This window comes from Opisthocomus hoazin, chromosome 7, assembly GCF_030867145.1.
Source record: "Opisthocomus hoazin isolate bOpiHoa1 chromosome 7, bOpiHoa1.hap1, whole genome shotgun sequence".
Classification (NCBI taxonomy): domain Eukaryota; kingdom Metazoa; phylum Chordata; class Aves; order Opisthocomiformes; family Opisthocomidae; genus Opisthocomus; species Opisthocomus hoazin.
The window spans coordinates 47,674,804-47,690,321 of NC_134420.1; the positions used below are offsets into that span (position 1 = coordinate 47,674,804).

General features: G+C 53.9%; 1 protein-coding gene across 5 annotated transcripts; it reads right to left on the minus strand.

Annotated features, from left to right (window-relative positions):
* Positions 1–247: 247 nt before the first annotated feature.
* On the minus strand, positions 248–15,518 carry ABCD4 (ATP binding cassette subfamily D member 4). Of its 5 annotated transcripts, none has more exons than XM_075425552.1 (19): positions 15,487–15,518; positions 15,061–15,185; positions 14,809–14,936; positions 14,452–14,591; positions 11,164–11,280; positions 10,755–10,880; positions 9,823–9,873; positions 7,104–7,198; positions 5,996–6,117; positions 5,064–5,155; positions 4,788–4,877; positions 4,314–4,522; positions 3,919–4,010; positions 3,759–3,795; positions 2,562–2,611; positions 2,229–2,281; positions 1,807–1,883; positions 501–616; positions 248–343 (listed from the first exon to the last, which is right to left on the minus strand). In XM_075425552.1, exons 1-19 carry the CDS (start codon positions 15,501–15,503, stop codon positions 248–250), a joined length of 1,833 nt encoding a protein of 610 aa, XP_075281667.1. In that variant the 5' UTR covers positions 15,504–15,518. The 5 variants fall into 5 exon arrangements, with proteins under 5 accessions (XP_075281667.1, XP_075281666.1, XP_075281665.1 ...); XM_075425551.1 differs by lacking the exon at positions 15,487–15,518 and adding an exon at positions 15,355–15,416; XM_075425550.1 differs by lacking the exon at positions 248–343 and having other exon boundaries at positions 351–616.

A 15,518-nucleotide genomic window follows, 5' to 3' on the forward strand; every position in this document is an offset into this window, starting at 1 on the left:
CCCCCAGGAGAGGCAGGGAGGCAGGAGAAGGGGATTGGGAGAAGGATGGCACAGATGTGTCTGCTCCGGGCAGAACCCCACACCATGAGTTCAGACTTGGCCCTGTGTCCATCAGCAAAACCCAGAACTGGCCTTGCACTGGATGAATCCCTTGTTGATAGCTGTTGGCTCAGCAGCTCCATGTCTGCTATTCAGAGCTCTCCCATGCGTGTGCAGGTTCTGCAGCTGGCCAGACAACAGCACGTTTTCAGCATCCTTCCCCAGCTGGCAGCCGCTTCACCTTCTCGCACCGAGTAAGCTCCCATCTTCCCTCCCCATGAAGTTTCAAAATCCAGCTGTGGAACTGCAATTCAATAACACAGTGATTGAGGGATGTCTCTATGTCTCGCACAGTGAGGCTCCCCAGCCTCAGTCACTCCCCTCTGCTCGCCAGGGACCTTCTCTGCCTCCTCTGTCTTGCCACCACCAGGGAGGCATGGAGTGCTGCCACCCCGTCTCACCTTTTGCAGGCTGGCCCTGTGTCCCACGCTGATCAGTGTCATGCCCAGCTGCAGGCACACACGGTAAAGTTCATGCTCCACCTCTTCTGTCAGGGCACTGGTGGCTTCATCTAGCACTGAGAGAAAAGCCATAAGCCCCACAAATCCCCCTTCCCTCCCAACTGGTCACTTCTCTGTGGGCAAAAGACCAGCAACTGCCAAGAACACTTCACATATTAACCAAAGCTTACCAAGAGCATCTGCAGAAGGCAAGTGCAGAGAAGCGTAAGGACCCTGATTTTCCTCTGGCACAGCTTGTGTCAGCCAACTGGGCAAATGGCCCTTCCCTACAAGCCCTCAAATCCACCCAAACAGTGCCGTTCACCCCATTCCTCTCCCTCAACAGCTGCCAGCCACTGCCTCATCCCCACCACTGTGAAAGCCAAGATGTGACCTTCCAAAGGCAGGCCATGCCCCAGAGCACCAGGCTGAGCAGCAGCCTGGCCACCCCTCTGGCCCAGATCTGGAGCAGCCAGGATGGCCTGGGGAACCTTCCTGGCAGTTAAGGGTACATACTACAGACCTGGAGCAGAAAAATTCAATTGGTTTTACATCACCGCTACGGCTTTTAGTTTGCAATCCACAGGTTCCTTCTGCCTAGACAGCACTGAGCGGTGCTGCAGGCTTCAGGGAAAGAGAGGTACTTACACATGGGTACTTGTGACTGACACCGGCTCTGTTCACCCACACCTACCCTGGCCCCCATGACAACTCCTCTGACAGCCCCCTGGCCCCCAGCAGTCACTAGCAATCCAAGTGTGCAAAGGAATTAGCCCCATCTGCTAATGGGAGCTGCTTCTGTGATCTCTTGGGACAACTTCTCCCACCGCTCCCTGTTTTCTTTTGCTGTGTTATAGATAAATTTACTATATTGCTTCCATAACCCCACAGAGATTCGTGAGTTTCAGATCCGGCAGCTGATGCCATCCTCCCTAGCACGCATGCCTCTTTACATGGCAACTGGTAAGCATGATGAGAGGGGGCTCCTTCAGGTGCTATCGGACCCAAACCAAGAACATTAATCACCACTTCCCTACGAAGAGAAAGTCTCACATGCAGCCTCTTGATTTACCACCCTCCACACAGATAATTAAATGTTTTCACCCCTGAATCCTCTGTGTGCTAGACTGCTAAAATAATGGCCAAAACAAAGCATGTTCCTAGGAAAGAAGGGATTTCATGAGCTGTCTCTCTACCAGCTTCTCTTTAAACCAAAGGCACTGCTTTTGTCCCCACCCCCCCTTTTCTTTCGCAGTCACTCACTCACCTGCGTATTTTGGCTGGAGGTAGAAAAGCCGTGCAAATGAGAGCCTCTGCATCTCCCCTGGGGACAGGATGTCATACCTGCACCAGGGTGGAGATTTAAGAAAAGAACTCGTTTGCTGAAGAGCTTACAGTTTCTGGTATCAGAGACCCCAGCAAGGAACTGCCCCTGTATGTCCCCCGTGCCCCGCTCCCTGCTCAGAGTGGCTTTGCACCCCTGTGCGCAGTCAGCTGCCTGCAGAACAGCACGGCTGGTGACTGCTGGCACTGATGCTCGGGGCGTTGCCCCTGTATACTGCCCACCTCCCACAGGACACAGCTGGACACAGATGTTCATAAGTTCAGTAGCAACATGCATCCACTCAGAAGCGTTCCCCCCCCCGCCGAGAGATCACCCAAATTCATGCAGACAGCGAGCTCCCTTACCAGTTCCAGTCCACCTGCTCATCCAGTCCTCCAGTCCTCTTCAGCAAATCAGCCTGCAGACACCACAGCAGAGTTGTGAACACAGCCCCAACCCTGTCAACCCATGGCCCTGAGCACAATCACCCCCCTCCTGCGACTCTCCTTCCCACTTGAGCTGAAGTTGCTCTGTATCCCTCCTCCTCTGTCTGTCCCACGGACAGTCCTGTTCCAGCTGCAGACAGTGTCTCCGCATGTGTCCAGCACATGGTCACACTGTGCTGCCACAAAACCTCATCCCTTCTTTCGTTGCTGGCAGCACTGGGGAAGGAGGCAGCAGCACTGCTGGGGACTCACCAGCCCAGCCAGCTCCAGGAATCGCACAATTCTCTCATCATCTGCAGACCCTAGGGGAGAAAGCAGTAAAGCATAAGCAGGCGCAGTCTGTGCTGAGGCCATAGCTGCAAGGAGGAGTTGGTGGGGCAGGAGCGAAGTATTGGAGGATCTCCTGAGGTCCGGTGTAGCTGACTCAACCACTTAACTATATCAGGTCCTGGGCTTTGGCACAGAGAGCTCCCAAAGACTGACCTTCCTTAACAATGTTAACCATGCCTGTGAGCAGCATGCCAGGAGGTAGCTGGGCTCCACAGATACACCTGAGACTTCCCTCAGTCCATGGTCATAGATGGACACAGCCAGAACACAAGGATCCAAGCTTCAATTGCCAAGGCCCCGCCCATCAGCCGCTCTCTTATGGCTGACTGCCCACTGTACGTGGGAGGTGGTGGAGTCATGGGAGCAGGGCTTGGGTAACAGCAAAAGGGTCCTATGTAGGATGGGAAGAACCTCCGGGTGAGCCAGCTGTGAAGAACATACACTTTAGCTGGTACAGTCAGCAGCTATGGAAGCTGAGCAGAAGGGCTGTGTATCTGCCATGGACTTCTCTGAAGCCACTGAAGAGTCACAACAGTAGCTGATGGCTGCAGTTACTCTCTGCAAGACTGGAAGTCCCAAGTGTTTGAAAGCAGCACGTAACACAGCTTACACTCCGACAGAAACTTAAACCTGGACATCTGCAAGCTGCAGGAGACTACATGTGGTCTGGCTTGGGAAGAGGGCATGGGAGAGTAAGGATCTACGTTGTCTAACTTCGACAGCATGTGAGGCCCTAGGACATCATTTGAAAAAGAGCAACAGTGAAAGATGGAGGTGGATGGAAAACGCGATGAAGGCAAACACGGCTTGCCCAAAGGCAGGTTGTACCAGTCAGGTCAGATATATCCCAACAGCAAATTGCCTCAACATACATCACATCTAGCACAACATGTAGAGCATGGCCAGCTTGTCCACATTGCATCAAGAGAACACGTTCTTATCAAGAGAACCTGCCTTAACCTACAGTAAGGTAAATCTTCCAGGGAAAAGCAGAGAGCAACACAAGCAAAATGGATGAGTGTTCCTGATGGGGCATGGTAGGGGAGAAGCTGCACTGGGTACAGGACAGGGCGCTGACACCACAGGATTGCCCAATTGCTCTGATGAATTTCCACGTACCTGAAACTGGATAGATCTCCTTCAGGGGATAGATCACCTGTTTAGCAGACCAAAAGAAGCCATGTCAGAGGGAGCTGGACACAGTCCATCAGAGACACAACAGCGGTGGCAGAGCTGGGAGCAGAGCTGGGGCCACAGCAGAAGCAGTCCCTGGGCTCACCTGCTCACGCAGGCTTCCATCGGTGAAGAAGGGCCGCTGTGGCAGGAACACCACTCCCCGCGGGCCAAAGCAGGTCAGCATCTTGATGCTCCCTGCACAGAGACACACTCACTCCAAGCCTACAGTGCCAGCCAGCAACTCCCCACCCCCTGTGCAGTCCTGCACCATGAAGTAGCCAACAAACCTCAGAAAAGGTGGATTTGCAACACAGGGCAAAGCAATGAGAGCCAGAGCACAGTACGCCATACAGAGACAGATGGGTGGCTCCAACGCATCAGCGTCACACTTTCACCCTCTAAAGGTGGCAGTGGCCTCACAACCCCACACTGTCACCTTCCAAACTCAGGGCAGCCCTGGCTAAGCAAGAGCAGGCTGCAGCAAGCAGCAGTCCTTACCGCGCGTGCTCTCCCAGAGTCCCCCAAGGACCCTCAGCAGAGATGTCTTCCCCGTGCCAGTGTTCCCCACAATCATCACACTGTTTCCTTGCGAGATCCTGAGGCTCAGGTCCTTGATGAGCAGCTTGCCAGAGGATGGGACTGACAGCGTCACTTGCTCCAGCAGGAAAGCTGTGTCCCTTGGCTCTGGGTCCTCCCCAGAATCGCTGCTGCGCCACGACCAGGACAAAGGAAGAGAGATCTGGGGTAAGACATCAGGCTGAGACTAGCAAAGATCAGGCACCTTAGACCTCCTGCGCCTCTCTGACGGCAGTCCTGCCCCACACACCCAGGAATGACAGATCATAGTGAGCACTGCCTGCTCCAACCAACTGCATGCAACAGGCTGTGATACCTGGGCCACCTCCATCCCCTAACAGCCCTGCACTCCGGCACATAAGCTGCAAGCCAGCCAGTTGCTGAGTGGCGACTCACCCATCCAAATCCCAGCTGGCTTTGGCTTCTGAGTAGTTACCACTTTTTTTTCTGCCAAGGCTCAGCAGGCTCTCCTGCAGTTCACCAATCCTGGACAAACAAGAAGTTGCATAAATGCCAGGGACAACGCCAGCAGCCTCCTCACAATATCCAACCTTGTCCGTGCTTGCTCATAAGCGACTGTGTTTCTTATGTATTTAGCACAGGCAAAGATGGGCAAAGAGTCTTGTCCCACACTTCCCTCTCCTGCAGAGACCTGCCCGCCGAGAAGCTCACCTGTGTGTGTAGCCAGCTACATCGGTCATGGTGCTGGAGAGATCTATGAGCTGGCTGAAGCAGTTGATGAGGTACATGGAAACAAAGGTGTTCTGAGGAAAAATCACACGCCAGAGCAAGCGTCAGCGCTGGGCTGGGGCACTGCTCCTTCCTCCACGGCTGCGAGGAGGCAGCCAAAGAGTCCAGACAGCAGGATGAATGAAGAGTGGATAAGTCACCCAGGGCGGTGGGAGTGAAGGAGAAGATGCCCACATTCGGATGGAGCAGGGCTTTCCCAGTCAGTACAGCAGTTCTGGTCAGGGTAGACAGCTGCCACCAAGGGATGGCGTGTGCAGTGTCTGCTGGCCAGCCCAGGGCCCAGCAGACTCACCTCAACTAAACCATGAAGATCCACACCACCAGCCCTGCCCCAGCACCACACACAGCTCAGAGCAGGGTGTCTCAGCCTGCAGTGCCCGCTCAGCTATTTTTAGCTCTGCATTCTCTATCACAAGCCAGTTCCGAGTACCTGGGAACGAGTCAGGCCAGGAAGGCTCCTCTCCAGCAGCCTGGCAGGCAAACGCAAGCCAGCTCAGCCTCACAGGCGGCCAGGCTCACCATCGGCAGCAGGCCAGGGCATAACCCAGATCCGCAGCACCGCATGGACTCACACCACTGAAAGCCAGAGGCTTTCTGACGTCCCATTTTTTTAGATGTCGAGGCCTCGGCTAGGAAACATTTTCATGTCCTTGACGGCTCTCACGTCCAGGTTAATCATACACCAGCTGGCTCCAAGGTCCCATTTCCATGCCACGATGGGCAGGGACAGTCTAACCAGAAGGTCAGCTGCTGCAGGTTATCCATCCCCAATGTCACCAACCCAACACAAAACCTCCATCCTCAGTGCCTGCTTGCCCTCCACAACAGGGTCTGGAAGATCACCCTTAGCTCACCTTACTGACCAGGGCGCTGAGCTCTGTTGGACTCAGGTCACTGTAGACCCCAGAAAAGATGGGAATGGCAATGACCACGTAGCTCAGGATGCTGCCCAGGTAGTCAAATGTGTTGATGCCAACTGGGCAGAAGCACATTGAGAGAAGACAGTGAGTTGGGGTGGCAATCTGTCCCAGCCAGGCCCAAGTGCAGCCCGTGAGCCTGGTCAGAGGAAGACCCATGGTCTTGCCTCAGCCCTTCACAATGCACCAGAGCAGAAGAACCCATTTTGCAGGACAGCAGAAGCACCAGAGTGAAAACCCATTTGCCAAGCAAAAAGCACTTTGGGGCAGGTGCCCAAGCAGAGAAATGTCACCCAGACACACAGCTCAGGAACCACCATGGCACAAAAGCCACTTTGCCTGCTTGTTTCTACTCTTCAGGGGCCTGTCAGACTCCCAAAAAACAGGAGGGAGGGCAAAAAGGAAGCTCTGGGGTGAGATGGTTGGCCATGAAGTCTGTCCTGGAGCACAGAACAGGCAGAAAGACTTAAGACCCCAAACTCCCACGGAGACACCAGCATTCAAGGCTCTCCCTCCCTCCATATTGCTCAGAAGCTCACTACGCTGGTGAGGTTAGGAAGAGCTGTCTTGACAGTGGTCACTTAAACACCTGAACTTGGACCTAGTGACAGCGAGAGAAGGGAAATTTTCAGGGGACAACTATGCTCAAGGAACAGGCTCTACTGGAAAGAAGACTCCACAGCTCCCAGCCATACACACAGGGTCTTCTCCCTCCCCAAAACTCAAGCCCTTCCCTCTCTTCCCAGCCATTGAACGCCTGTCCCACAAAAAACACAGATTCCCACAGATTCCCCTTTTGAGGCTTGGTTCTGTAACTTAGCTGGGTCCTCCACACCTTTGCTCTCTGCCAGACTTTTTCACACCAGGATTCCCATTTAGGACTGCAGGAGGCACCCTCTGTTCACCCTCAGCACAGTGCACCAGCAAGGGGCAGGAGAGGAAAACCCAGTGCTGCTGCTCTTAGCAAGTTGGGTTCCCCAGCCTGGTGGCTACCGCAATGGAGCTACCACATGCCCCCAGTCCACCTTCCAAACTCCCCACTCACTGTATAGCCACAGCTCCTTGCCTATCAGCTCCCTCTGGGTCTGCAGCAGGCTCTGCAGCCTCCGGTCCGTGCGCATGTGCTCCACTCGCCCAGCCCTGCAAAATAAGATAGCAACCTGCCACAAACGTCCCAGCAGCACAGCAACAGGGTCAAAGCATGGGCTTTAGGACTGAGGCTCAAAAAGGGTCTGGCACCGTAGCCTCCAAGCAACAGCTCTTTGTTGAGCAGGACTGAACACCCATGAGCTCCTTCCTGAAGGTGTCTTCACCAAGAAACTCTGGCTGAAACCAGCGGTCACAGAGCCCGTGGGTGCTGCTGCTGCATACAGGAGGAGGTGAGGCAAGGAGCAGTGCACGCCCAAGGTCACACATGCTTCCCAAGCAGCGCCTGGCTGGAAGAGAGGGACAGCACTGGTTGGAAGAGAGGGACGGCAAGGCTACACAGCTGGAGCCAGAAGGGAGCAGGCAGAGGCAAGCCCAGGATGTGATGCACCACCAGCAGACCCAGTCCGCCTCTTCCCCTTCGCACCCCGGAGGAGCGGGACGTGCATGTGCCCTGAGCAGCGCAGCCTCCAGTGCAGGCGACCCCAGCCCCACAGCCCCCCGTTCCCACAGGCGTCCCCATGGGTGTCGGGCGGTGGTGCTAGCAGTGGTGCTCCCACGGCCAGGCTGAGCCGGTGGCAAGGAGGCACATCTCTGCTCTGCACCATGGCCTTCAGCAAGCGAGGCAGCTCCTTCTGCTCCTTCGCAAGAGCTGGGCTGCCCTCAGGTGGCAAAACGCAGCGAGAGCTCCACGTCTCGCTCCAGGCTCCCGCCTGCCGTGGCAGCGACTGCCCCAGCCACCCAACACAGCCTGTGCCCAGCACACACCCACCCTCCCACCACGGTCCAGGCAAGGGGGGCGTCACTAGGGCCCAAGCAGACAGGGCCAGGAGCTGCATAAAACATTACAAACTAACTTCTCTAATGAGTCTCAGTTGTAAAGATTCTCAGTTCTCAGAAAACCAATTTTCTTTCTCAAAAATACATTCAGTTAGAATTCAGTTTGGCATTACTGCCCTACAAACCATCTCAGGTAGCTACTGAGCTGCAATCTTTGCTGCTGGGTATTCGGAAAGGACAAAGCCTTGGACAGAAGGAGTTAAAGGTGAGGAAGGCACCGTGTACCAGAGCTTTTATCTCTTTTGCAGAGGAGGAGAGATTGCTGTATTGGTTTTGGCTTTTCTTCCCATTCAGTTCACTTCTAAAGCAAGTTTGCCAAAGGCTTGGAAACCAAAGGAGTAAAAAGGTGACAGTGCTCAGGTTTTGTTTCTTCCTTTACCAAAACAATGGTTAGGTAGTTGCAAGAGGACAAGATCTGACAGTTTCTACAAGCTAGAGAAGCCCGGCAATCAAAACCAGCCACTCGCCACATGCTCCTCCTCTTGCAGGATTCTCGGAAAGCAACCTTTTAAAAAAATCCTTTATTTTTAATCAAGATTCACACCATGAAAATGCCTGGATTTGTGCAATTCAGTTAAATTCTAGTATCCCACCAAGTGAAGCTTTTCTACTAATGAACTGTACTGAAGCAAGACACTCTGTTTTCTAGTATAATAATTCGCTTAAAAACTTCAAAATTGAGAGGAAAAGTACTGCAGCTTAAACAAGCACATGTAATTATTTTCTCCATTACGAAAAATTATCATCAACCAATAAGAATCAACCAGTCCACAAAGAAATAACTCAAACTTGCCAATGCAAACCAAGACTGATTTCAGTTATTTAAATTAGAGTTTCATGCCTGTCAATATAAATCTTCACGAAATTCATGACTTTGAATCAACCACTTTGGGGACAGCACCACAACACTTGAAATGCTCAGTCTTTACAGCACAAAGGAGCTAAACACAGATCACAGGCAAGAAAGACCAGAGACAGGACAGCTGGTGCTTGCCTAGGTTCCTGGACGAAGCACGATTTCACAACGTGCAAAGGCAGACATGCTGACAGCAGAAGAGCAATGACCTGCCGTCAGCCAGGCACCTCAACACAAGCTATGCTAGAATTGTGCCCCTTTTCCTGGGTTCTAGCCTCTTCTGCGAAACACCTTGAAGGCTCCAAGCAGCAGCTCAACAGACTTTAGGGCATCACTAAACGGAGAGGTGCTGCTGGACTCCCGACTGTGCGCTCACTTCTAGGGCAAATGGCACTGAGGAAATTCAGAGTAGCAGCACCAGGTTGGGTGAGTCAGGACACAGACTGACCTAGAGCAGCAAGCAGAGGCAAGAAGGCCAGGCAACAGCTAGCATACCCACAGAAGACATGCAGGTTAGCAGCAGCAGGATGGGGCCAGAAGCAACCTGCAACAAGTCCCCACAGGAACATCCTGACAAGATGCAACAAGACCTCGAGCAATCTTCCAGGTAAAGACCTGGCAAAACATCAGCAACGGTCTCTAAACCAGCACCAAATCTATATCAGACCTCTGGGGATGTTAGGAGGGAGGCAGAGAAAAAACAGTTGTCTCCAGCTGCTGCAGAGTATTTCTGCAGAAGATGTGCAGCATGCAAAGGAGAACAGTGTCAGGGCTGTATGACGATGCTGCAGCGGGACGGAGGGGACAGAAAGCTTCAGCTGCACCAACAGGACTTGGAATCCTGTGGGATATATGAATACAACAAGGATGTCCCGAGCTGGGAGGATCCTTATGAGGACATTAAGAAATTAACCCCACTAACCTGTAGAAAGCAGCTTGTTCCGCATTGACACGAATCTGCATGTGCTTGAACCTGGACAACCCAAAAAAACATCATCAGGATTGTGCACAAATGCCCAGTGAATTATGTAGCCAACATCCTTGCCAGAGGAAACTTGTCTTGCATCTGTCAGAGCACTGATCTGAGGCATCCCTTGACAGAAATGCTCAACAGGCTCAAAAAGGTACCAGAGATCAAGGCTTAGAAAAAGGTGACATCGTTCTGGGCCAGCTCAGTGGCGCATTTGTTTGGAATCCCACTCTCTGTGCACATCTTCTCGGTTCCTGGGCCTCCCGTTCGGTTGCCCAGCATGTCCACCACACAAAGTCACCACAACCTACTGCCTTGGTCTGGGCTCCCTGTGCCACACCAGCTTCTGCTGCTGTCCCTGCATGCCCTGAGGCCCAGGGAAAGCTGCAAAGCCCCTCCCACACACCCAGCCAGCCTTGCAGGGGAAGGGCAGGAGATGACTAACAGAGCATATGGAAAGACTGCGCTGTTTTGGGAACTTCATGAAGGTGCTGGTGAAACAGAAACCTGATTTCTGTGAGTAAACGCAGTTCACTGAACTTGCATCTGCACCAAAGGAAGCTCCACGTGCAGTTTTCTTCAACATATCCAATGCCCTAGCAGAGGCACCAGCAACAGCAATGACCCCGCAAGCAGCCTGGGGACTGAACCAGGAGACTGAACCAAGGGCACTGCCTGTCATGACACAGGGCAGTGAAAGGGGTGGCAGGAGCTCAGTACACGGACTTTGGGGTAGCATTGCGCAGGTAGGTTTGAGTGTGGGGAAAGTCATGGCCAAGAGAAGTAGCTGTGAATAGCTGTGAATAGCACTGAACAGGGACAAAAATGCAGCTTTCGCAGGAGCTACCAAGAGGCAATGAAAATGCTGCTCTGCTGTGACTCACCTGAAATCCCCCTCCAGTTTTTCCTGCTGCACAAGTTTAGACACAATCGGGCTCATCAATACCTTGTTGATGATTGTCCCAATGAGGAAATACCCAAAGATGCTCACTGGGCCTAGCCAGCCTGTGCTACAGAGGAGAAGAAAGAGAGGTCAGCTAATAATCCAAGCAAAAGGACACCCCAGCACCCTCGGGCTCAAGCAGTCAGAGCCCTCCACTGTCACCTCCCTTGGCTTTCACAGAGGTTTGGGGGCCAGCACTGCGCACCCCAGCATCCCCAAGGCTGAAATCCCATTGGAGTGCAGAGACCACTCAGCACAAACGTCCATCTGAGGAGTTGTAATGTGGATGCCAGGCTCCAAAAAAGAGCATAAGAAAGAGGTGTGAAAGCAGGGCCAGGATGGGTCCATACCTGTGGAAACACTGGTAAGTGTAGTAGGCCAATGTGAAGGGCGAGACGATGAGCTTGCTGGCCACGGAGCTGAGCTGCCTGCAGAACTTCTCCACATCCTGGCTGATGCGCTGGTCCCTGCCCAACACAAAGAGCCACTGACACTGTTAAAGCCCAGGAGTGAGAACCAGTCAGTGCAGCATGCAGCAGCTCCCTAACAGCGCACAAGCCAGGTTGTTTCATTGCCTGAACTTAGGACAGGGTGCAGGAGAACAAGCCTGCCTGGGAAGGACCTGAAGCTGTGACTCCTGTTCCCCAACAGGAGACAGTTTCCACAGCCCAGCAGGATCCACCCAAGGGCACCCAGAAAGAAGAGTTCCTGCTGTTACCTTGTGCTAAACCCTTGTTCCACTTCCAACAATCTTGTCCAACCCTGTGCTAAAGGTCTCTGTATCCTTGTCCTTTACTCCTCTGCCGGACCCACCCCTGTACTACCAAAAACTGCTGACTCTGCCCCAAACCTTCAGTGCTGGTGCTGCATCTCAGGCACCAGTGCTACCAGGACCGGCTAGGGCACAGGCCGGGACTTCGCTGGCTCTTGGGTATTTGCAAACACCTCCATCAAAGCCACCCTTCCACAGCAGCTGGTCCCTTCACTCTGCATGGAGCACCCTCTGGCCCCTTTGCTGCAAGGAAGAAAGCACTTCCACCTGCCCTGACCCTACAAGAGCAGGCAGCAGCGCACCAAGCCTTCTCGTCCCATCAGCAGCAGGCACATGGGTGACAGACCCTCGAGTCCCATCCATCCCACTGCTGAGCAGGAGATGAGACTGGGGTAACTAGAAAGGATTTTGGCACATTTACTCCCCTGGCACCTCATCTGTCCAGAACACATGGATGAGGGCTTCAGTCTGATGCTCTAAGCAGACAGAAAGGCCATGACTGTGACTGCTGGAGTCCAGAATGAAGAGCAACGCTGGACTCCTGCTTAGCCATCAGTGCAGATACAACCACAAGGACATTTGTCTCTCAACTCTTTTGCAGTCCTGGAACAGAAATGGATTTAATTTTGAAGCTGCTCTTACCGTGACTGATCTTATAGTCATCATTTTCCCTTTCCTCAGACTGCAATTGTTCCCACAAAATTACAGTTTAACTCTTGGTATAGACTCATGGCAGAATATTGCTTTTTACGAGCTATTAAGCAACGCATAATGACAACACATAAACATCAACTCTAATGCCCTGCTAGAAGCCACAAGTGTTTCTATGCCACTCAGAACCCACTCTTCATTCCTTCTAGATGGATGACACCATGCATCTTAACAGTCAGTTTGGTTTGCACTGCATAACAGCAGGTCACTTCACCGCCCTAGTTCATTCTCTAAGTACCCAGTGCAGGGAAAAAATTCTCATCAAGGAATTGCAAGATACCGAGAATTTTTGGTGTGGCATCAAAAAAGACACTAAACAATAACACTGGATGTCTGAGTAGAAGCAGGGTGGTAATGAAAAACAGTCTGCAGAAATCTTACCCATTTGGTCTACTAAGATCGGTAGAGCTGGCTCTATCACTGTGGGGCAGACCAACCCAGTTACCTCATGCATTTCACTGCATAATGTGAACCCATTCCCTAGTTAAAAATAAACCTGAGCAGGTTGTCATGTGGTGAGGGGCCTCTGCTCTCCTCTTCACCCCGCCAAAGGAAAAGACAGGCATGCAGAAGCTCCTGGCCATGGCCGATACGCTGCACTGCCTGGGAAGTGCTGCATGCCTTGGTGACAAAGCATGGCTTTTTAACCTCGCCTTGCAACCTCATACCACTGCAAATTACTATCAGAAATGAACATTTAACAAGGGTAGGAGTAACCCTGACAGCTGCTGGAAAGTGCATCAGCATCACAAAGCTGTGATTTCATGTTTGGCAGTAGGGCTGTTTGACCCAGACTAAGCCCCTCTCCCTGCTTGCTGCTCCCCCCGTGCACAGCTGGTTACTCTTACCCGGGCCATCTCCCAGCACTGGGCCCACAGAAGCAGCCAGGGAATGGGACTGGCTGAAAAATGACCCAGACAAAAACACCCAAGATATCCAGCACAATTTCACTGTGCAGCCACAGACCACGACGCTTACATGACGAAGGGGCAAGGACAGGCAGCCAGGAGCACTGGGCGGCAGAAGCACAGAGGCTGCTTCAGTTCCTTGAGGTCACCACTACTAGCAACAGTTAGAAGTCCTCGCAAGACAGCCATTTCACACAGCAACCCCGGGCTTGGTTTCCTCTGGTGTCATCAATGTGGGAGATAGCACCACTGCAGTGACTAGACTGGGAGTGCCTCCTCCAGGGAAGGAGAGCTTGGAGTCTCAAAACAACTGTATAAAGCCACACAATTTGGAAGAAGTTATCCCCTGGTTTCTAGTTTTTCAGCAAGTATTTAATAACTTCTTTAAATCCTGGAGGGGAAAAAAAGCCTTGACCTCTCACATGATGTCTAATGTAGGATTTTTAACTCTTCAAAGTGTGTTAACTCGGACAGCAGCATCCAGTGTGCAAGGACAGGCTGGAAGGCCAGGGTCTGCAGGCAGTTGTGAGGACAGGAGGCGTCTGACCTTCGCTGCACAGCCCGGGCAGATCAGCAGCTCCGCACTAAGCAGGACTGCATGAAGCAAACTGGAAGGGGATCCTCGGCGTGGGCTGGGATAAGCAAGGAGGGACTGAATGCTCCTCTTCTCATATTTCAAGTCACCCCTGACATTTCCTTCCTAGCAACAGGAAAGGGGAAATGCAGCCCTCGTACAGTGCAAAACAAAGCCCTTCCTGGACGTTGCTCCCATGGGTTATAAAAATCACTAAAAACCCAACTAAACAAAACTGTGTTCAGTTGGAGACGCTGGTGGCTGAAGTCCAAACTGAACAACAGGGACCATCCTAACGCACTGGATGCGTGAAGGCAGGGAGAGGCAGTGCTCTCTGACTCCAGCCAGGCCCTTTGCACCATCGCACTGAGTGTCAAGGGTTGCATTTGCAGACAACATGTTTTATAGCAGCACTAGATCAGCGTTCTGCTGGGCCTCCATTTTCCTTACAATGGAAACATCCTACCCCTAAAACCATTAAGACCAGTAGTCCTGGGAGTTCCGAGTAACAGGTACTGCCTCCCACCCAGAGCAGACAAGGGTCTTTGTGCCTAGAGGGGAGAAACTTACGGGGCTCAAGCCCCTACCCAGAGACACAGAGAAGTCAGGAAAAGGCACAGAGCAGCCCACGAGAAGCCAAGCGAGAGGCCGAGAGCAGCAGCAGGCAGCCTACGGGTTATCGATGTCCTCGCGCAGCACGTGCAGGCTGTAGTAGGCCTGGCCCTGGAAGTAGCAGCTGTGGAGATATTCGGTGAGGGATTTCCTCCAGCTCACATACAGCATGTTGCAGATAAACTGGTCGAAGCTTTTCAGCTGGAACGAAGGCAAGGAGACAGAGGGGGAGGGATGAGTGAGAAGAACCAGCACTTCCCAAAAGGGAATAAAAACCTGACAGTTTGCACCAGCCGCCCATTGCACACGTTGCTACGCGACAGGGGCGAGGGCAGGCGCAGATCCTTCGTCGCCAGGACCACGCCAGGAGCCCTCCCTTCCCCTTCCCCAGGCACGGCGGGGCTCCAGCCCCTCTCACCGTGGAGCTCACGACGATCAGAGCCAGGCAGACGGCCGTCAGCGTTTTGAATCCGGAGAGGTCCTTGTTCCCCAGGACCTCGTAGTACCGGCTGGGGATGAGTCCGACCTGGTAGATAGCCAGCTGCTCTGCAGGAGAGCGGCCGGCACGGGGAGAGGGTGAAGGGCGGGCGGCACGGCTGGTGGGGGGGGGGGGGGGGATGTCGGGGAGCAGGCGCGGGGCGCAGTCCCCGTCCCGCCAGCCCAGGCTCACCCAGCAAGGCCACGCCGAGCAGCGTGAGGAACATCAGGGCTCCCGGCGACGGCCACCCGAGGAGCAGCACGGCCTGCAGCCGCAGGAAGCGCCGCACGAACAGCCCGTCCAGCCGCGGGCCGGCCCTGCAACGCGGCGCGGCGCGGGGGACGGCGGTGAGCTGAGCCGAGCCGAGCCGAGCCGAGCCGAGCCGAGCCGAGCTCTCGGGGGTGCCCACCCCCCCGGCCCGCCGGGACCCCAGCCGCCCCGAGCCCGCCCCTGACGCGGCCCCGGCCCGACCCGGCCCCTCCTCACCGGCCGCCGGCCCCGGCGCCCCGCGCCCTGCAGCTGCCTCCCGCCATCAGCGCGCGGCCAGACCAGCGCGCGGCCAGACCAGCCCGGGCGAGGCCCCGCCCCCGAGGGCGCTACAGCATGAATATTCATCACCTCTCCTCGCCCTGCATGAGCCCCGCGCCGCC